The sequence below is a fragment of the Phyllostomus hastatus genome, unplaced genomic scaffold, assembly GCF_019186645.2.
Source record: "Phyllostomus hastatus isolate PE091 unplaced genomic scaffold, TTU_PhHast_1.1 phas_contig_41, whole genome shotgun sequence".
NCBI lineage: Eukaryota > Metazoa > Chordata > Mammalia > Chiroptera > Phyllostomidae > Phyllostomus > Phyllostomus hastatus.
This window is the reverse complement of record NW_025333876.1, coordinates 2,695,464-2,714,035: the sequence shown is the minus strand read 5'-3', so window position 1 is coordinate 2,714,035 and position 18,572 is coordinate 2,695,464. Positions and strand designations below refer to the sequence as shown.

At 34.7% G+C, this 18,572-nt stretch overlaps 1 protein-coding gene across 6 annotated transcripts in view; it reads right to left on the bottom strand.

The window, feature by feature from the left end:
• PAN3 (poly(A) specific ribonuclease subunit PAN3) overlaps positions 1 to 18,572 on the bottom strand; it is a 137,859-nt gene that overhangs the window by 105,925 nt on the left and 13,362 nt on the right. For all 6 annotated transcript variants that reach the window (XR_006786398.1, XM_045844737.1, XM_045844738.1 and 3 more), the window contains 3 exons: positions 7,950 to 8,071; positions 7,097 to 7,163; positions 4,760 to 4,830 (listed from right to left, as the gene is read on the bottom strand). Coding sequence is in view for 5 of the 6 variants with exons in the window: in XM_045844737.1 (XP_045700693.1) it covers positions 4,760 to 4,830; positions 7,097 to 7,163; positions 7,950 to 8,071 (260 nt within the window). In the remaining variant the exon portion in view is untranslated. The remainder of the gene's footprint in view (positions 1 to 4,759; positions 4,831 to 7,096; positions 7,164 to 7,949; positions 8,072 to 18,572) is intronic.

The following is an 18,572-nucleotide window of genomic DNA, read 5'->3' as shown; positions in this document are numbered from 1 at the left end:
AGAGAAAGTCCTGCCAGTGAACTTTCCCCTCAAGCAGAATAATCCAGAACTGGGCCTACACCACCTAAATCTCCTCACAAACAAAACACTATGAGATAAGCCAGCCGTTTTGACTTTCCCTGCCTTATCCTACCAGAGCTTTAAAATCAAGAACACAAAAATAAACATAATACTTCAGAAATTTGTCCCCTAACCCCCAAGAATTTAGCTTGTTATGAAAGCCTAAAAAATTTACAAAACTAAAAATCTGTTATCCCACTATTAGAAACACAATGCACAAATACCTAGGTAAAGTTGTATAATGATGGAAATAAAATCCTAAAGCACAATTAAGTAAATGACAGGCACTAAAGGCTTTTATGCCTTTATGTGGGGAGAGAGGAAGCTGAATAGGATAATGACTAGATAGATGACTAAAAGAGTGGGGGAGAGGGTCAAGAAAGATATAAAAGGGGAAGCCAAGAATGCCAGACACTAACTTTTAAACTTTTCCTAAGATTTGTCTCAATTATCCGGGGATGCCCTGCATAAAAACTCACAAGCTTACCAAGTATAGTCAGCAAGATGTCACAGTACTCAATAACTTCATTTAAGAAACTGTACTTCAACATCTAACTTCACTATAAAGATTTTTTCCCAAAAGATTTCTTACCAAAAATTGTACTGCTGACTAGATCACATTTGTGATTCACTCTCAAGTCTTTTCCTATCATATTAGTTCTCAACCTTATCTATCTTGCTGTTAAGTTCTCCTCATTTATTGATCTAATACATTAACTCCAATTTTCAAGAAAACTCCACCTCCAGTGTTTTGGGGGCTTAACTCCCCACAGGCTATATAGTCATAATTCAGTTTCTTCCACCACCACCACCCTTGGCCAACATTAAATAGTAGTTACTTGTTCTATTTATACAATTATGTATTTCTAATGTGAAAAAAAAGTTAATTGTGAAAGATCACTTTAAAAAATTTTTCTCTATATCATGGTTCTATTCTTTTATAAAATGAAGATGAATTGCTAGAAAAAATGATCATATACTCCGATGGTGCTGTATTATCAAACTGTTATACAAGTTCACTATAAACTGTTCTGGATCTGGAGAACTTGCTGCTTCTTAGCAACCATCAGATATCTAAATTGGCACTAATTAACATGCTGCTGTATAAATGTTCTCTAGTACGTTCATGTATTGTCTCTTCGATTAGATTTGAGGAAGTAGGAAAAATATCAATCCATACTTAAATTCTCCAGATAGCACATGAAAGGCTGCCTACACTAAAAATACTTAACTGATCTGAGCCCAATAGTTCACACATTGACATGCAAAAAGGCAACATGCCTGGCCCAGGGATTGGTCCAACTGAGATTTCCAGAAAAAAATTTACCCAAAAGCTATGAAAGAGTAGTAAACAGTAAGCATGGCCTAACTACTACTTCTCCAATATCATTATAAAATAAAATATCACTGAGTAATCACGATAGCCTGTTTAGGTCAACACAGAATTATTCTACATAAATTTGAGTTATTTCCACTAAAATTACATCATTAAACAGACACAATAAATTACTACAACAAAATAATATGCCCTCAGTTCACAATGTTTAGTTTGCAATATTCTTATGCCAAGAGTATTTCTAATACCAAGAGATTTTAACCCTTCTCAACTCAACCATTAATAATTTTAAAATATATGCACCCTGTACCCTCATAGATTACAGAATATATACATATAGCCCACTACCGAAAAACTCTATGCCCCTACATACTTTTTTTAGATGTAAATGGCAAGAGAATATGGTCCTTCTAAAATACAGAGTCTAGCACAAGTAACACCTTTTTATTACAAAATCTTTTATTACAAAATCATAAGCATGTAATTCTGTAACATCACAATATCACACTCAAGCATACCATGACATTTTAGATGAAATATTCAATTAAAACTGTAAGTTACTACACCAGTATTATTACCCTACTAACCACATCCAAGCCGAGTTACTTCTGCCAGACCCTGTATATTCTGTGAACCCTGAACTTCTAAGTAGAGACTGACACATGAGGCTCTTTCAGTTTAGTAAGACACTGAATTTTTAGAGATGAAAGAAAGCAATTATCCAGGCCATGCTCATCAGTTCACGAATGTGAAGATTACAGTCTGGAAAGAAAGGTGGCCCAAGATTATAAAGCTAGAGATCCAGGACCTCAAAAATTGCAGCAAAGTATTCATTTCACTAACATTAATCTGCTTCCATTAGGGTATTTTCTAATCTCTCTCCAAATGCTGAGGTCGCATTTGTATTAACATTTCCTTTTTATTATTTTCCTTTACTAAATGCATTTTTAAAGAATAGGCACTGTATCTTCCTTTCTCTGATCTCCAGAAATTTTTACTATTTTCTCAAAAATAACATCAGTAGCTCTAAATCATATATTTCAGCTATAAGATACAATGAACTAAACCACCATATTAGGAATACTTGTATTTGCCATTCTACTTTAACTTTCTATTCATACATCAGAAATGCTACTTATCAAAGTTAACCAATTATTAATTCAAGGCTGTGAAAAGGCCATTACAGGGACACCTGAGACCACTTACGGGCTTTCTCTTTCCCCATAAACTAAATATTGGGTTGGCCAAAAAGTCATATGTTTTTTTTTCATAAAATAAAAGACACATTTTTCATTTTCACCAATAACTTCAGTGATTTGGATATATTGAGCAAGCTGGCTATCTCCTGTGTGGTAATAATGTTGACTGTTCTCAATTAATGTCTCAATTTGATCACTCGATTTTATCAACTTCAACTGGTCTACTCGCCGACCCTAGAGCATCATCCAGTGAAAAATGTCCCACACAAAACTTGGCAAAGCACTCACAGCATCTTCTCCACAAGATTAGACTGCACTAATCTTTTTTTGCATTTCAGTTGCATTTTTACCTTTCTTGAAATGGTAAAGCATAATATGCCAAAAATGTTGCTTACTTTCTTCTATCTTCAATATTAAAATGCCTACAGAAAAACTTACCAATTTTCATTTTTTTAAATGCATACTGAGATGACAGCTGTCACAATACAATCTAACAAAATTGTTTTAAATGAAGTTAAAGAAAACTAAGCATTACCTAGAGCCATCTTAAGGAAAATACCAAACAAACTTTTGGGTTGGCCAACCCAATAGGTCCTGATAACTTGATTTCTAGGTTGTTTTCTGCTCTTCAGCATTTTACTGTTTTCTTCCATACTGACAGGCTTTGTCCATTATCACTTCTCACTATTGCCAATGAGCCTGCTTGTGTCCAACTCTGTTCAACCTGTACTATGTGGATTTAGAAACTACATATTTCAAATTATATAAATTGTATATAAAGCAAGGGTAAATGTGTTCTTGGTGAGAGCCTACAAGGAAGTCTATAAAGTCAAACCCATATATTTTCGTCTATCAAATCTAGATGCTTAAAAGCATTTTATAATTAATTACCTCCTTGTTCTCATCTGTTTCAAAATAGAGATAATACTAAGTATATGTGGTACTGATATAATTCATACCTGACCCCATAAATTTTTTGTTTTGAATTTCATTTTATACTACCCTCTAATCAGATACTTACTAAAAGCACCTTAAGCTTCTATCAGTTTTCTATAATTAATATTCTCCTCTTTTGGGTCTTTCTTTTATTACTTAGGAAAATGAATTATTATTAACTTTATAGTAATTTCTACCAAGATTTACAACCTCCTGAATATCTTTCACTGCTATTGATCCTAACCCCCCCAAATACCCCTCGATTATTAGTATTAACATAATAATTCTCATTACAACTCAAAAGCATCAAAATACAATAAGTTTCAATTTTTACCTGTCACAGAATCAGTCCCTATGACAAACCTCAAAATCTATCAAGATTGCTACCTGACATCTGCAAGGTTGCCCTGGCTGGTATGGCTCAGTTGACTGGGCATCAGCCTGTGAACCAAAAGGTGGCCAGTTTGATTCCCAGTCAGGGCAATGCCTGGGCTGCAGCCCAGGTCCCCAATATGGGGTATGTGAGAGGCTAACAATAGATGTTTCTCTTTCACATTGATGTTTCTCTCCTTCCCACTCCCTCTCTATAAAAAGATGAATAAAATCTTTTTAAAAAAATCTATGCAAGGTCTGTCAACCTCAATTCCAAATAAAACTACATTAAATTTCTAGTATGAAGAGATTTTAATTTTATTAATCAACATCATCCCAATAAATTCAATATAATAAAATAAAAATGTATGGGGGGAAAAGAAATTTTAAACTATTTTTAAATAGTTGGGCCAATTATGAAAAGTTGAAGATTTTTAAGTTTGCTTTGTAATGAGCAGTTTAAATTATGCAAAAAAAATCATTGAAAGTTAGACAAAGCAGTCAGAAAATAATATTAAAACATGATCAATATACCTAAAATGAATCATCAACAGCAACTACAACATTAAAGTCGATGTTATCTTAAAAAGAGAGTATCTTAAATATGGAATATGAACAAAAATAAACCAAAGGATTTCAAGCCTTTACACAAAAACATTTCTATTCCATGTACAGAGATGAAATGAAATTCTACATACAGGGGATATATAACAAAGAAAAGGGTAAGCAAAAAGAAAGAAAAATGTTACAGCCCATTAAAAGCCCTCTCCCCACTTAAGAATATTGACCATGATGTAGATAACCACCAATATCACCTGTACATTCCATTTAGCTTCAAAGTTTCAATTTCACCTACCTTTCTTCTCTGAGAGATGTTGAGGGCACCAAAGTCATTAAACAAGGATGAAGCAGGTGAAGTTAGAGGATCTGGAAGGTAAGTTACGTAAGTTTCCACATGCACAACCCCAATAACCCACAGATCTAATAATAAATGCTTAGCTTTGCGATGCTTACAAAACTAATGATAATCACATACTACACTAAGAGTTCACTCAATGCCTCACATAGCATGGATGTTCAAATATTTTCTGAGTGAATGAAACACAAATTGAAGAATACTTCATTTAGCTAATAATAGTAAGCATTTATCCAGAAGCTATGCAGATTAGGATGCTTCTGTTTGCTTGAAACTAAAAGAAAAATCAAACAGAGAGAAAAAAAAAAATGACTCTTAACCATGTCATAAGCACATTAGGAATGTGTTTATGAAGAAAGTCTACCTGCAATAAATGTTTAGAGACTAAATCAGGAGAAAAATATAAAAAGGGGGGGATGAAAGGGAAGGTAGTCAGTCACCCATACTTGGAGTGATCAGACTTGGATTTTAATACTCAGGCAAAGCCCTATAACCATCTACTCTACAAAATAGTTCATATTTTTAAGTTTATCACCAAATACTTGATATTCTTGATATTCTCAAATACTAAAAAGGATAAATTAAAATGTAAAACACAAACATGAAAATTTTATAGATTCAGAGTTCTATTACTTTATGGCCAGAAATTACAAACCTAAGTCAGAAAAGTTTCTGAAAAGGTGTGCATGACATACATTAAAATATTTTATCTTCATTTCTGACCTTTAAGTTAATCTTATGTTTCTTTTTAAATTATCTGTAAAATCCTTTAAAAATATAGTACATAGTCTCATTTAAAGAAACCTTAATTTTCTTCACAATGCAGTACACAAAGATTGCTGCTTATATCTTTGGCTGCTTATGCCTCAATTTTCCTAGTACAGTCCTTCAATAGACTAACATTAATTTAACATAACTAATAATTCAAACAGAAAGAAACTAATAAAATAGCAAGATATAGATATTTTTATGTAACTTATACATTCAAGGCACTTAAAATAGGTAATATTATTTATCCTTTATGCTATCTTTAATAGAGTATAAAAATCAGCATATAGACTTGTTGGGAATGCCAAAAAATACTATAATATACAAATTAGTTTCTAATAATTTTATTCAATATATTAACAACATGTTGTTATAGTTTTCTACAGCAAGAGAAATAAAGAATGAAATTTCCAAATAGTGATAGAGAACTGGCACACACGCACAAAATGTCTATCACAGGAAATAAGCATGCAAACTCTTGATGTCATTTTTTAATAATTGTTAACATGTTGCTGATGCAGAGTATTAATACTCAATTGTTACATATTTTTAAAAAATCACCCTTGAACATTTATTTTTAAAACAGGAAAAGACCTGGCTGGTGTAGCTCAGTGGATTGAATACCAGCCTGCGAACCAAAGGGTTGCCAGTTCGATTCCCAGTCAGGGCACGTGCCTGAGTTGCAGGCCAGGTCCCCAGTGGGGGCCACATGAGAGGCAACCACACACAGATGTTTCTCTCCCTTTCTCCCTCCCTTCCTCTCTCTCTAAAAATACATAAATAAAATATTTTTTAAAAAATAAAATAAAATAGGAAAAGATATCTGGAACTTCTACCTCAAAAGCCTTAAAAATGTCTATAATCTTTGAAATAATAATTCTGTATCTAAGAATGTTTCCAAAAGAAATAACTCAAAATATGAACACAGATTCATATATATAATCAAATATTGGAGTATAATTCATTTTTCTTTTTCTTTTTTTTTTAAATACCTTTTTTTAAAGATTTTATTTATTTATTTTTAGAGAGGGAAGGGAGGGAGAAAGAGAGAGAGAGAAACATCAATGTGCAGTTGCTGGGGGTCATGGCCTGCAACCTAGGCATGTACCCTGACTGGGCATCGAACCTGCGACACTTTGGTTTGCAGCCCACGCTCAATCCACTGAGCTATGCCAGCCAGGGCCTAATTTTTCTTTTAAAAGAATAGAACAAAAATAGTTCAGTAAATTATGAAAATAAACAAGAGAATTCAATTTATAATTATCAAGAAACACCCACTAAAAATATATTTAATGTAATCCAAGTATTATTATGTACATATATACTTAAGAATTATGTATTATATATGTCAGGAATACAAATCTTAATAGTTCTCTGAATATAAAATAATCAATTATTTTTTATTTTCTTCCTGACACCTGTCCATAATGTTCAAAATTTCCACAAGGGACATACTGTTTTTAGAGTCAGAAATACAAATATAAAAGAGGAAAAGGAACCACGTCTTACCATGGCCTGCGTATGGCTTGGCACTGTCATTTAGAAGGCTTGGGGAGCTGCTACTATTAGTCATTCTCTGAAAAAGAATATATACACACATGTATATATAAAATATCACTAGAATGAAGAATATTCAACTGAAAAGTTAAGACTGACCCTCTTTGCTTCTTCCCCTCCCATCCATTTTTCACATTACTAATATTCTGATCACTGGTGCTTGGATTACAACAACCTATGCAAACTTCCAAATACTCTGTGTAACACATCAAATGAAAATTTTATTCACTAGCCAGGTATTTAAAATCAAAGCTACAGACCTATTTTGAATTATACATCTCTAACTTATCAGCCTAGACCAAACATATATAACTACTAAGTTTCCTTGTTCACAAAATTTAAATTCCAGTTATCTATCCAATAAGACTTAAAATGGCTATGTATAAAGCCAATAATGTTCTCTGATATCTTCTCCCAATGCATATTATCCTTCATGTACCTTATACATTCTACAAAATTAGGCTATTATCTGTTCTCTAAACATGTCCTATGTATTCTCAACATACTCCAAAATCTCTAGAAAGGCCTTCATTCCATAACCACAAACACACAGAGGAGTGAAACTAGTCTTTTTCTGTCTTCTACATACTTCATGGTCATCCCAACCCCACTCCCACCCTTGAAAGTTCACCCTGGCTCTAACCCTATAAGGAGATAAGATGGCTTAACTATATCCCACCTACCTCGTTATCTAACATCTCACCTCCTGACAAACACATTTAGAAATAAATGAAGACTTTAAATGCTCCCCACCCCCAGAATAAACTTCACTGTTTTGTGCCATATAAACTCATACTAATGATACCTGCATCAAGGGATATTTTGTTTCTACAGGGCTTCCAAATCCATTGACTCCAATAAAGCTAGTGCTGAAATAGGAATCTGTGAGACTGGTATCAGTTAAAGCACCTCCATCTATTCCAGGAACTGAAAGAAAAGGAAAATTCAAATATTTAATTATTTTAAAGCACTAACATTGATGTAGCCTCTGTGTTCCTACATAACTTTTAAAGTATCAATCTCTGTCACACTTATTTTTATTTACCTATTCATAACAAAAAGCAGGACCAAGTAAAATTGGCTCAGCTCTAAAAATCTGTTAAACAGTGCTCAAGTTGACTGGTTTTTCCCACAGAGATAGTCATTTATTTTGTATTAGTCACCTAAAAGCCACCAAGCACAACATGAAGAAATAAACCACACTTACATTTCCAGTTTTCTTTTTTTTTAATTAATCCTCATTAGAAGATATGTTTTTACTGCTTTTAGAGAGAGACAGAGAGGGGGAGGAGAGAGAGAGAGAGAGAGAGAGAGAGAGAGAGAGAGACAGAGAGAGAGAGAACCCATTGATGTGAGAGAGAAATATCAATCGGTTGCCTCCCTTACGTGCCTCAACTGGGGATCAAACCCCAACCCAGGTATGTGCCCTGACTGGGATTCGAGCCCATAACCTTTTGGTGTATGGGCAGAGCTCCAACCAAATGAGCCATGTGGCCAGGGCTCCAGTCTTCTTTCTTTAACTTTGCAAGTGGCCCACAGAGTATATAAAGCATTACAATTTCTCCTGGGCATCTTCATATGGTAAAAAGAGGCAAGTTTCTTAGGACTGTTTCTCAAAAACATCAAATGAAAAAGACCAGCAGACTCATATTAACTTATATATTATATAATTCAGTAAAAACAATTCTGCAGAGGTAGAAATGGGATACAGTTCAGAATGACATCCTGTCTGCAGATTTTGCAGAATGATTTCAACTAGTAGAATAATCTACCATATACCAACAAAGTCACAGACAATATGCTTTAGATGCTACTTCCTGGTAAGTACTTGGAATGCTGCTGGTTTTAAGTTGCTAGTTAACTACAAAGCCTTACACTTTATAAATCAACTAAACTGCAAGTAGGGTTGCCCTCTTCTGGGCAGGGCCTCTAAGAACCAATGAAACCACTCCCACTCCTGACTAAGAAGTAAACTAAAGAAATGCTGATAGATGGATGTAGGGTTCTATAATCTGAATTTCTGTATACCCCCAAAATGTATACATTGAAATCCTAACCCCCAAAGATTATGGTATTAGGATGTGGAGCCTTTAGGAGGTACCTAGGTTATGAGTAGAGCCCTCATGCGTGAAATTAGTGTTCTTATAAAAGAGACCCTAGAAAGATTCCTAGACCCTTTCCCCATGTGAAGACGCAGCAAGAAAGTGCCCATCTATGAACCAGGAAGTGGATCCTCACCAATCACCATACAAAATCTGCCATGATCTTGGACTTTCCAGCTGCCAGAACTGCAAAAATAAATTTCAGTTGTTTATAAACCACCCAGCTTATGGTATTTTGTCAGAGCAACACAAAAAGACTAAGACACAGGGATTCCTTGGAAACAATCTGATGTCATTTTTCTTTCCTGTTTTTTAAATGTATTTCTCAAAATGTCCACAATTAAAGTATATTATTTTTATAATTACAAAAAATAATCTTTAATGGTTCATATCTTTTACATTTGTGACTGCAATTTCAAATTCGACTTTAGAAAATAATCAGAAACACCTGTAGATTTGTATGTAAAGATGGTTGTCATTATGTTCATTTATGTACAAGTATTAAAAGTGTTATTTTAATCACAAAAAATTAGAAACAATGTGAAATGCCCATTAGAAGAATGATTAAATTCTGAGTACTATGGAATAAATAAAAATCATGGTAATTAATGTCTGAAATCTGTTTAATTCTCTAGCAAATCAAAACAAAAACTGGAAAGAGGGACAAATAAAATAAGACTCGACAAACACTGATCACTGTTGAAGCTGAGTGATAGGGATTATTATACTGTCCTCTACTCCTTTATCAGTTAGAAACTTCCCTTGATAAAAGGCTGTAAAGAATGAGGATATTTAATAAATAATAAATATTGGTGTGAGGATAATAAATATTAAGTAATGGTGTGATAACTATTCCCAATGGGAAGTGAAAAGGGAACACATTTTTAAATTATGTGTACTTATATATACACACACAGAATATAAGACAATAAAATATACCAAAATGTTAATCTTGTGTTATCTGGTTGACTGAATGGAAGAGGTTTAGTCTTTTCTCCTTTCAAGCAAAACCCTTATGGCATCTACTCCTTATCTTTTCCTAATAAAATAAAATGGTTTTCAAAAATAGAGTACAATAACAGAGTCAAATTATTTTTTAATAAAGCATGTTTATTTCAAATGCTTTTTTTAAATTCATATCCAATTTTCTCTTTTATTGTATTAGCTGATATAAAATATGAAGAAAATTATTACTGAACATGCCAGAATTCAACTATCTATGGTCAATGTCTTATCTTACTTGACTTTAAGATCCACTGAACTAAAAATACATGCCTAAGCCTAAAAAATGTGTGAAGTAAATGAATATTAAATTCTATTAGAGGACAATAAAACGGTCTTATAAACATCCTATCCTTTAAAAATACTATATCAGCCCTGGCTGGCGTACCTCAGTGGATTGAGCGCGGGCTGCAAACCAAAGTGTCGCAGGTTTGATTCCCAGTCAGGGTACATGCCTGGGTTGCAGGCCATGACCCCCAGCAACCGCACATTGATGTTTCTCTCTTTCTTTCTCCCTCCCTTCCCTCTCTAAAAATAAATAAATAAAATCTTAAAAAAAAATACTGAATCATTAAGGAACAGTTTTTCCAAATATATTATCAATTTTCTGGTAGTGATTTTCACTACATTAAAATTGATTCATATTCCTTTAGGATGCACAATTTTGAAAGAGGAAACATGTTCCCTAATAGAGGATCATCTTTGAATAGGTTTAACCAAAAAAAAAAAGGGGGGGGGGTAATGGGAGGGATTAAATATAGCCAATAATTAAGGATTAATTTTTCCACACAAATACCCAAAACTCTAAAACAACTAGAAGAAAACATAGAGAGCTCCTTGACGCTGGTGTTGGCAACACTTTTCTGAATATAACACAAAAAATGCACAAGAACAAAAGCAAAAATAAACAAGTGATATTATATCAAACTAAAAAGCACATCAAAAGAAACAATACAACAAAAAGGCAATCTATGGAAAGGTAGAAAGCATTTTCAAATCATGTATCTCACATAAGGGGTTAATAACCAAAATATATAAGGAACACCTGCAACTCAATATCAAAAACTTTTTTAAACACAATCTGAATTTTATAAAAAGAAAAGGACAAAGGACTTAAACATTTTTGTAAAGAAGATATTCAAATGGCCAACAGGGACTTGAAAAAGTGCTCAACTTCACTAATCATCAGGGAAATGAAATCAAAACCACATGAGATATCACCTCACACCTGTTACAATGGCTATTATGAAAAAGACAACAGACAACAAGTTTTGGTGGAGATGTGCACTGCTGGTGAGACTATGAATGGTACAGCTATAATGGAAAACAATATGGAGCTCTCTCAAAAAATTAAAAACAGAACTACCACATGATCTAGCAATCTTAATTCTGGATATATACCCAAAGAAAATGAAATCACTATCTCAAAAGAAATATATCTACACTCACATGTTCACTGAAACATAACTCAGAATAATCAAGACATGGAAACAACTTAAGTATCTACTGACAGATGAATGGATCAAGAAAATGTGACACATACACAGACAATGGAACATTTTTTAGCCATAAAAAAGGAAAATCCTGTAATTTGTGACAACATGGATGGACCTAGGGGCATTACACAAGTAAAATAAGTCAGACAGAAAAAAGTTAAACACTGTATGATCTCACTTTTATGTGCAATCTAAAAAAAGCCCAACTCAAAGAAATTGAGAGGCAAACAATGGTTGCCAGGAGCTGGGGAGTGGCAGTAATGGGGAGAAGTTGGTCAAGGATACAAACTTCCAGCTATAAGATGAATAAGTTCTGGAGATCTAATGTACAGTACAGTGACTATAATAATACTGTATAAAAGAGTAGATCCTAAAAGTTACCACCAAAAGAAAAAAAACGGTAATTTATGATGGGGTGGAGGTGTTAACTATCTTTATTGTGGTAATCATTTTGCAATAAATATTATTTATTGCAAATAACATATATGCCAAATCACACACCTTAAACTTACATATGTTACATGTTTACAATATCTCACTAAAGCTGGAAGAAAAAGATAGCATTCCATACATATACTTACACTTTCCTGTCTTGGAAAATTACAGTTTGGAAGGACAGGAATGGGAACTGGCGCATCAAGAATAGTTAGGAAAATCACTAACATATAGTATATTACTCCATTCTATATAGATCACAAAGTTATTAATTTTCTTAAGTTACTAAGAACAGATACATGTCCTACCCTACCTATATCATAGGATATTCAATGAGAAAAGGCATGTTATGTAGATGCATATAAGATATGTTAGAGACCTTAATTACCAAGACTAGAGAATCCAGAACTTTTCATTCCTTCTACCCCTTATCCTTACAATCCACTTTTAAGTAAACTTTACACCATCTCTGTGGAATAATAATTTGCAATCCACTTTAAATTAAAGGCTTACTATTTCTATGAAAGGTGTGTTACAATACTTATTGTAACTATTATATCTCTATGGAACAGTAATTAAACAATCACTGCATAGATATGAGTCTCAGTCTGAAAGACAACTGTGGCAAGGTTGATATTCCTTTTGTTTCACAGTTCAACTATGATTCAGAGAGATTAGACAGCTTACACAAAGTCACAAAGCTAGTAAGTGACAGAACCTGGGATAGAAAAGCAATTTCTCTATTCACTAAACTGTCTTTCAATTTTTAAGAGAGGTAATTAGAAATAAAAAGATGAAATTTCAAGCCTTCAGTTTTTAAATGATCATGAGACACTCCAACTTTAAACCAAAGGGTCTTACAGTACCTAAAGAATTAGAACTTCTGCATCTGTCAGCAGTTACCCTACAACTTCCAACATATAAAATGTGTATGGTAATAATCTACTTTTTGAAAGAAGCCCATCCCATAGCTTAACTAAATAAATATTCTACTTCACTGTTAGTCCTGCCCCCTCCCCCTCTGGATAAAATGAGTTTCACTTCCCAAAACATCACAATAGATCAATGTTACTCAAAGGACAGTCCAATAATTTTGATTAATGCTGGGAAGAAAAGCACACCATTTTTTTACTGAACATCTTTTCTGGACCTGCATATACCATGTGAACTGTGACAATCAAAAAAAAAAAGTAGAATACTTGCCAAATTCACTTGGCTAAAAAACTCTTTCCACACAGAATAGCCTGAGGGACTGGAGTTCCATAGAACACACTTTACAAAAAGTGCCCAGTGGTTTTCCTCTGCCAACAGAGACATCACAGACAAGATGCTGGCAATGCTACCCTAAAAGATGAAATGCAAACTTCTCAGTCTGATATTAAAAAGCCCTCAGATTCTTTCCGCACTACCCAGAGAGATCCATATAGCATTTTTCTCTGTTCCCACATAACCTAAAGGAAAACTTTCACAATGTCTGGAACACTTGGTGTCCTGGCAAATAAGGAGGAGGATGTCCTCAAATTCCTTGCAGCAGGAACTCACTTAGGTAGCACCAATGTTGACTTCCAAATGGAATAGTGTATCTATAAAAGGAAAAGTGATGGCATCTACATCATAAATCTGAAGAGAACCTGGGAGAAGCTTCTGCTGGCAGCTTGTTCCATTGTTGCCATTGAAAACTCCAATGACACCACAATAAATTCAATAAAAAAAATTCAAAAGGAAAAACACTAATGTCAGTGTCATATCATCCAGGAATGCTGGTCAGTGAGCTGTGCTGATGTTTGCTGCTGCCACTGCAGCCACTGCTGTCGTCTGCCACCTCCCTCCTGGAATCGTCACTAACCAAATCTAGGCAGCCTTCCCAGAGCTGCAACTGCTGGTGGTTACTGATCCCAGGACTGACCACCAGCCTCTCACAGAGGTGTCTCGTGTTAACCTGCCTACCACTGTTCTGTGTCACAGACTCTCCTCCACACTGTGTGGACATTGCCTTCTCTGGCAATGGCAAGGGGGCTCACTCACTGGGTCTGAGGTGCTGGATGCTGGCCTGGGAAGTTCTGCACATGTGTGGCACCATCTTCCACAAACACCCCTGGGAGATCATGCCTGATTTCTACTTTTACAGAGATCCTTAAGAGATTGAAAAGAGCAGGTCACTGATGAAAAAGCTGTGACTAAATAAGAATTTCGGGGTGAAGGGACTACACCAGACTCTGAGTTCAGTGCTGCTCAACCTGAGGTCACAGGTCTGAAGGCCTGCAAGTGCCTTCTGTTCCTATTCAGCAGTTTCCTACTGAAGTCTGAGGCACTGAGCCTGCCACTGAAGACTGGCTGGTCTGCAGCCCCCACTGCTCAGGCCACTGAATGGGTAGGAACTACTACTGAGTGGTCTTAAGCTGTTTTTCCACAAACTCTTAAACAGAATGGAAATAAGGGTGACAGAAAATAAAGTGCCTTTTTTAAAAAAGCTCTCAACAATCTGTTCTCAATCTATCATTCTAATATTTCCTTAAAGTGCTGGACTTCAGTATTAGTTTTGCCACTTACCAACCACAAAGTCTTTGGGCAAAATGCTTATAAAATGAACATTATACCATCACTTGTAAAGTAAGAATCAAGCCATCTACCTTGCAAACTTCAATGAAAGTTACAAAAAAAAAAAAAACAATGAAACAATATCTTTAAAATTCTTTTAAAAATCTTAATGGTGGCACAACACAAATTTACTAAACTGAATTGTATAAAATGGATGCATGTTGTAGTATATAATTTGTATTTCAATAAAGCTATTTTTAAAATCAGTGAAGAAAAAAATGAATACCTTACACAGCTCCTTCCAAAAGATAAAGGATTAGAGTGTAAAATAAAAGTATACAGCTACTATAAAAAGATCTTTACAATAATCATAACATTATTGAATTCTCTCCTCCAGTCCAAATGATATACTCATTGTATATTTTCAAGGTCTATGTTTGTAAAGTGCAGTACCACTAGTTACAGAGTAACATCAACTCCTACACACACACATCCCCCGGCCCTATGTTCAAGATCCAGATATAATGAAAAAGGAAAAAATACTTGGAATTAGACATTGAGTTCTAATCACACTTTTGCCACTTACTAGCTGTATGACCTTGAGCAAACAACCCTCTAAGTTTCATTTCTTCATCTGAAAAAGAAAGTAATACCATCTCAATCACAGGGTGTAGTAGGGACTCAAGTGAGGTAACTACTCAAAGTGCCCAGTATCTTGTCTCAAAGGTAATTATAAATGTTAATGTCCTCTTCTCTCATCTGCAGAATGTATTCCCCAATTATTCTAAGCTGTTAAAATCTTTAATTGTAAATAAGTGTTTATACAAATGTGCTAATACTAGATTAGGGAATATCAAAAAGTATAAGAACTAGTCCTAAATCTTAGTTTACTGATAATTTAGATGGGTAGATAGTACAGAAACATGTAAGAATTTAAAGATTTAAATAGTACAAGATAGCAATAAAAGATAGGCTAAAAGAATATTTTTGGTAGTCAAATGAATGATACAAATAGTATCTTAAGAGTTAAGCCCCTTTTCAGAGTAAGAATAAAATATACAATAGGTTTTCATGTCCAAATTTTATGAAACACCCCATACAAATGGTATTATTGCCTCCATTTTTCTGATGAGGAAATAGAGATTCAAAGATGCTAGGTGACGATGCCCTGGATGCAGGCGCAAGAAACAGACCCCTTCACCCATTCAGCAGAACTCCCATCCTTTTTTCCATTGATCTGTAAGATGAGCACAGACCAAGCAAATACAACCACCCGTGAATTCTGCTTCAGCCAGTTGCCAACTACTGACCTTCAAAAAGTATATTTATTCTAAGTATCACATTCCTCCTCTGGAGTAGATGTTATCATTTGTATTTTACAAATGGTCTACTTTCAGAGTTGTTGTGACAATCATTCAGTATACTGGCATGCTTGGATATTTGGTGCCTATGCTTACTTTTTGTGGTTAACATTCGTATCCACTTATAAAATTATTTGTAAAATGCCGCTTGTTCTTCCTGATGAAACACTAATATGGTATTGTGTGGAATGCACTACGGAAAATTTTTCATGTAGCTTTTTATAGAGTTTAAGATATGAAAAGGTAGCTTGGAATATTTTACACATCCCCAACAAAACCCACAGGAGTCGTCTAGAAGAAAAAACTCAAATCCAAAGCAGGTGGCTCAGTAGGACATATTGTTCTGTTTGAGAACTGAACTTCCCTTAAAAGCTCACAAACTCAAAAGGCCAAGGGAACCAAGAGGAAACAGTAATTAGTGACTACAAATACTGTACTGCCAGTCCTGTGATAAAGGTTCTGTGCAGAGCCACAAAGAGACCAATTCTACACTTTAAGTTCCCCACCTAACTCCAAAGCACCATTAACCAACACTAATGACTGCCTTACTTAGGAGCACAGAGCACCAATTGTTAAGTCAGATGTAGTAGCATTTCAAGTGCATTATTTAATTGTTTTACCTACTCAACAACTGTTGAAAATTGAACCGTGTCCTTTCAATATTTATATGTTGATGTCCTAACCCCCAAAATCTCAGAACTGACATTATTTGGGTATAAAGTCTTGCAGGTGTGGTTAGTTAAGAGGAGGTCATTAGGATGAACCCTAATCCAATGACTCATGACCTAATAAGGAAGAATTTAGACACAGACACGCCTGGGAAAAATGTCCTGTGAAGATGAAAGCAGAGGTCAGGTGATGATTCTACAAGCCAAGGAACCCAAAGACTGCTGGCAAACCACCAGAAGCTAGGTGAGAGGCATAAAACAGTGTATTTCCCACAGCCCCTAAAAGAAAGTGACCCAGCCCTGGCCAGTGTGGCCCAGTTGGTTAGAGGGTCATCCTATGCACCAAAAGGTTGTAGGTTCAATTCCTGGTCAAGGGGGCACACCTGGATTGCAGGATCAAGTTCAGTCCCCAGTCAGGACGCATAAAGGAGGCGACCAATAGATGTTTCTCTCCCCCCACTCCCTTTCATCTCTCTCTAAAATCAATAAATGTATCCCCCGGAGAGGATTAGAGAAAAGAAAACAACCCATCTAAAACCATGACCTTGAACTTTCAGGTTCTAGAATTGTAAAACAATAGATTTCTGTTAAGCCAAAAACAAAAGAAAGACAAATAAAAGGTTAAATGAATTAAACCAACAACAGGCTAAAGAAAAGTATCTCAGTTAAAATATTAAAAAGAAAAAAATGTAAGTTAAAAAATATGTAGAAAAATAACAAGTAAATTTTTAGAACAAAGCACTTCTTAGTACTAAACTTTATTATTACAAGAATTTCTCCATAGCTGGAGCACTGAACATCATGCATCTTCATTCTAGATAAGATTTCTTAAAACACTTTTCATATTTATTCTTAAGTAGAAAACATAGTATTTAAACCACAACCTAATTGAGATAATTACATAAGGAGCTAACAATGTGATTCAAATACTTAGCTTTTCAGTGACCAACTAGACCACACTTTTCCCTCTTGAACTCTTACCCCTTTCCTTTGAAGCATTCATTCCTGGGCTAGATAGATGATTGATTGATTGATTGATTGATAGACAGATAAATTTTATATACCCAATCTCAACAATCCTTTAACATATACATCATTACTGCCCATTTTGGTGGCAGTGCCAGAGATTTGAAACCAGAAAAGTCTTACTTCAAAGGCTCCAAAATCAAATATACTATATTCCTCTCAGTCATTCCTAAACTCCAGACTCACAACAATTACAACTGCCTATTATTAAATGCCTCCAACAAAATTATGTGACAAGTGCTTTTAAGTTAAAATTTCATTTGTCCTTAGCTCCTTTCCCTCTTCCGTTCCGTCCTCAAGTAACTGCTTTGCCCAATCTCTCTCAAATGTGTCCCCTATGTTTCATTTCCACTTGACCAAATCAGGTGCTTGTATTTCTCTCCCTTCAACTTTTAAAAAAAACTACTCCAAATGGTTCCCCTATCTCGATCCTTAGCAGCAACAGTTCTTTTTAAGACAGAAACCTTATCACTTCAGTTAGCACAGCCTAGAAGGGCATTCACAATGTGGGCACACAGTCTATCATCCCATACCACTCTCCATAATATACTGCCTATTCTGTATTACATCAAATGACTACACAACAAAATCGTAATTTAACACCTCCTCTCAAAATCTGTGTCCTTGTTTTCATGTGCCTAGGATGTTTTTCTTTACTACTGGGCATGCTTCAGCATTCTTTCAAAAAATAGTTCAAATGTGACCTCTTCAAGAAACCTTCCAAAATATCCCTGAATAGAGTTTGTTACACATTTCATATTTATAGCATATCACACCATGCAAAACTTACACATTTCAAA